Below are 4,562 nucleotides of genomic sequence, written 5' to 3'. Positions count from 1 at the left end.
GTTAATGTTTCATATCGGAAATACTCGAACTAAGCAGCTAAATAGGCTCGGTGGTCGAAAAACAGCGAAAAACGCGAACATTCGCTCGTTTGCTGTATGCTCTCTGAGTAACCACCGACCAGATGACTGAATGGACCGAGACAGATCAGGATATGCGTGTATATATACCCTCCCGTGTTTGCGCAAATACCAAGTAGACTTATTTCCATTATCCAAAAATCCAAATTTGGCTAAAGCAGGGGCACTCCCAATCACAAGTAGAAGTATAGTTTTACTTTCTAGAAACGAAAATCGCGACTACTAAACAAACATATTTAAAAAGAAGAACTTAACCTATATATATAATGCAGTAACGACTAAATAAAATATCCATCAAAAAATCAATAAGAAGTGTGTGTATTTACGTCAAAATTCCTACGGTAACAACCTTTTTAAAATATATTAAAAAGTCGGTATCGGGAAATATATTGCAAGTTACAGTTACGAGCATTTTGTTACTTTGATTCGCGAAACTGAAGTGCGGTCCAAAAAGTCCCAATGCAAGCTGATGCTATCAGCATAATAGATAAATGTATTTATAAACCGTAACCATACTACTTTAAAGTCAAGGATAAGAGGTAATAAACCAGTTCCAGTTTCTTAAGTAGGTAAAAGGTCGTTATCAGGATTATTTTGACTCTTTTTTTTGCGAGCTCATTGCATATGGGGTGTTTGTAAAATGGTACGTTGGTAAAGGACGTATAAAAGTGTTTTAAAAGAACATATCTGAATAAAAAAATTATACTGAGATTCTAAACAATGTAGAACATTATACTGGTTGACTGTTCTTCGAGCAAAGATTTACTATTTATAATTTGTCCAAATTTCACTCAATGCATGAAGATTGAGTAGGGTGGGGAAAGATGGGACACCATTAGCACATAATATTCAAATATCCGGATCGTGTTTTAAACAATTAACAACGGTCTATGAAGTCGTAAGGGATAGGGTTCCACAGTTTTTTGTTTATCACTAAATGAGAGTGAAAATAAAGATAAAGGTGTTTCATCCCCCCCCTAACTGTATATTAAACCGTTGTGTTGAGTAACGAGTAACAGCAGACGTAACGTGTCTGCGTACTGTGCGTTTCTTGAAGCCCATGACATAACAATACTGGCATATAACAATGCAATATTACGACGCCCCTTAATACTCGGCTGTTATCACTGTTTTTTTTTTGTAATGTGATATCGCTGGTCGTTGTTTGTCGAATAAACTTATATCAGATCATGTCGAGCGAGGTACAGGGTTTGGGGCACGTAATGGTGGCCACAGTTTAGAATTTGAACATCAGGTGGGGTGAGGCGACCTGCACCGCACTTCTGCCCATAAATTTTAGCGGGAAAAACCCTAAACATAAACACTAGCCTTGAATTACACACACACTGCTAATTTCCATTACGTATGTATTATGATTTAGGGTGTGGTAACGAATCACAAATGAATTTGAAGTTCTTGGAACAAATACCATATACACTGCTGTTTAAACAAAAATAGTCTGGACGCACGCCTCGTAAATAAAGTAGACAGTTCTAAAATATAGACTCGCCGTTACACGCAATTAAACGTACCTTGTTTTAGTTGGTTGGATGCGCTCTTTGATTCAGTATCAGCTTGTACAAACTCGAGAGCCCGTATTTTGTAAATGAATAACAGATCGTATTTAAGTTTTAAATAATTCAAATATATAAAGGGTTTTTATACGTTATATATAGATTTATTGGGGTAAATTTCTATCGTTAGAAATCACACAAAGACATTTTACAAACGTAAATAGTTATTATGTGCCTGTAAACAAACGCAGTTCCAGCTAATCGAAGTTATTTACAAGAAATTCTTTATCAAATTCGTGTTACGTAGCAGGTTCAACAAACTTTACTTTGTGACGTAACCGTTGGTGCTGCGCTAAAGTTAACCAGAAGCATCAGACGCTTCAGCAATGATTACTTTTATGACTGACTTGCGCCCTTACGGTTGTTCGTGTACGGCGTTTTGCAAACGCAAGCTGCAAGTACACGTTTAGTTTAATGAGTGAGGATCAGTCCGTTAAGCGAATTGTTAAAGCAAGGAAAGACAGTAGAAGTGGTGTTTTAAGTTGCCTAGTATAGGCCTTTATATCAATACTTGGTAATATAGGGCTCACTTAACATCTTAGAATTAATTCAGTTTATTAAAACATGTTTGAGCTTGAAACTGACTTGAGAATTATTAAATGGATGTCAGGCTCTATCTTTATGGCGGGGATTTTGTCGTTGGCAGCATATCAAGTTGGCGTGCCGTCTGGTTATGGCAAACACACGAAGAAGTCGAAATTCAGTAAGCTGAACAACATCGTCAACTGTCAATGTTTGATTATGCTTTAAGTAGACATATACCCGATCTCACACACTACAGTAAGACAGTATAGTAGAGCGGGAAAAGACGAGGCACCTTCAGAACATGATCGTGTTTTAAACAACTAACAACGGTCTATGGAACTTAGAATGTGCTTTGTTTACTACCAAATAGAACGAGAAGAATAAAAATAAAAAGGTGTACCATCTTACACCACCCTACTATACCTATGATGCATTCAAAACCTTTGAAACACTGTTTATTGTACTCCTGTGTAATCTTTATAAAAATCTATATTTTTACTTTACAGCTGTTGATGCCCGACTAGCTTGGGTAATACAGGAATGTCCTTCATTCTTTCTACCAGTGTTGGTAACCTACAGTGTTGGCGTTGAAAATATCAATTTCTCCAATCTCTTAATCATCAGCGCCTTCGCCTTCCATTATTTCCAGAGGCAAGTCGCCGGTTTGTAACTGTATTCAGTAATTACCGCCTGCACGTCAAATTTTACAGTGGCGTTGATTTAAACACGCGGCGGGTCTTCATTTATATACTGTTGTTGTTTCCATGGACGGTGTACATGTACGATGTACCGTTGAATATTGAATGATATGTGTTACAGGTCGTTCATCTACCCAATGTTGATGAATCGAATGAGCACTCCGCTACCTCTCCGCATCGTCTTTATGAGTTTTACCTTTACATTTATTAATGGCTACGCAATATCAAAGTATGAAGCCGCACACGTATCATTACCGGAAAACTGGATTAATTCTTTCCAGTTCTTGACAGGTAACTAACGTATCTCAATTGTTTTAATGGTTTGGATTGTTCCTAAACCTGAATACAAAAAAGTATAGGTTTTAAAAATTTCTCATACTTAGAAATGTAACATTATTTTTTATTAATAAAACTTAATACTTGAGTAATATTTTTTATTCAGTTACTAAAAATCATAATTACAAACAGGCATGCTTATGTGGGCGTCTGGACTTGTCATTAATATTCACAGCGATCATGTTTTGAGAAACCTTCGAAAACCGAACGAAGTTGGTTATAAGATTCCGCGAGGTGGCGCCTTTGAGTACGTATCAGGAGCGAACTTTAGCGGAGAGATTTTTGAATGGTTTGGTCTTCTAATCGCCTCTAATTTCCACTTTCCTTTGATTTGCTTCTCTCTTTCAACATCTCTGACGATTGGAACAAGAGCTCTTTTCCATCACAAGTAAGAAGTCTAAGTCAGTATCCATATATTCATGACTTCTAAGTTGGCTTTTGTGGAAATTCGGTTACATTTATATAGCACAAGAAGCAAGCGTGGACTCTATTATTGTTTGATTGTAAGGCGAGCGCTGTATAAACCACCGTGGTTCTGGTGCATAAGTAAAAAAAATACTGCGGTATAAAACTCTTAAACGACACATAGAAAATGTTAGAATTCATTATTTTTAGGTTCTATTTAAGCAAGTTCGAAGATTACCCGAAGAACCGAAAGGCAGTCATTCCATTTGTTCTTTGAATAAATTGACAACATAATAACCAACCCGGCGGTTCTACTGTGAATAAAATACTTATAAATTCAACCCCTGGCGATATACTAACGCGGCACATCTATATAATGCATTGATTTTAGTCGTAACGTTGGTCGTAACCAAAGTTAGTATAGACCAAGTTAGGAAACGGATTGTAAAACAATGAGTCTTGTTATCCATTGTCGCGCGTCTATGACGTCATAGACGCCACCATTACGGAGCCCACGACATAGCATTTTATCATTGCTGGGTGCTGTTTTTCGTGAAAATATTGCAATTTTTTAAAAACCAAGCACTTCTGCGCGTAAAAATGGCTTTCTACTAATGTTATATCTTATCACAACAATAAACCTCACAAAAATAATCAACTTTTATTGAACACTCAATCGATTAAAGAGTATAAAACAGAAAATATCAAGTTTACTAACCAAAAACATAAAAGAACATGTTTAAAATATAAAAATACAAACAAAAACGCATAACATTACCATAAACTGGTGTATCTAGCTGCAGTTTTGCATGTAAATTGCCGTGATTTTACTTTTTGCTCACAAACTTAACACGTATACCCGGCAACGAAACTTTAGGTATCTGTGTAAAATTTGCCTAATATCAAAGTGACATTGAGGAAAACAATACCGAGTAACTATTTTTGG

General features: G+C 36.3%; 1 protein-coding gene across 1 annotated transcript; it reads left to right on the top strand.

Annotated features, from left to right (window-relative positions):
• Positions 1 to 1,587: 1,587 nt before the first annotated feature.
• Positions 1,588 to 3,957, top strand: LOC149739975 (3-oxo-5-alpha-steroid 4-dehydrogenase 1-like). The gene is made up of 5 exons (XM_089873150.1): positions 1,588 to 2,355; positions 2,684 to 2,828; positions 2,997 to 3,166; positions 3,344 to 3,599; positions 3,827 to 3,957. Exons 1-5 carry the CDS (start codon positions 2,217 to 2,219, stop codon positions 3,891 to 3,893), a joined length of 777 nt encoding a protein of 258 aa, XP_089729276.1. The 5' UTR covers positions 1,588 to 2,216; the 3' UTR covers positions 3,894 to 3,957.
• Positions 3,958 to 4,562: the final 605 nt, after the last annotated feature.

Source organism: Ciona robusta, chromosome 2 (assembly GCF_009617815.1).
Source record: "Ciona robusta chromosome 2, ASM961781v2".
Lineage (NCBI taxonomy): Eukaryota > Metazoa > Chordata > Ascidiacea > Phlebobranchia > Cionidae > Ciona > Ciona robusta.
Note: the sequence above shows the minus strand (reverse complement) of the source record. Positions and strands in the feature narration are given on the sequence as shown.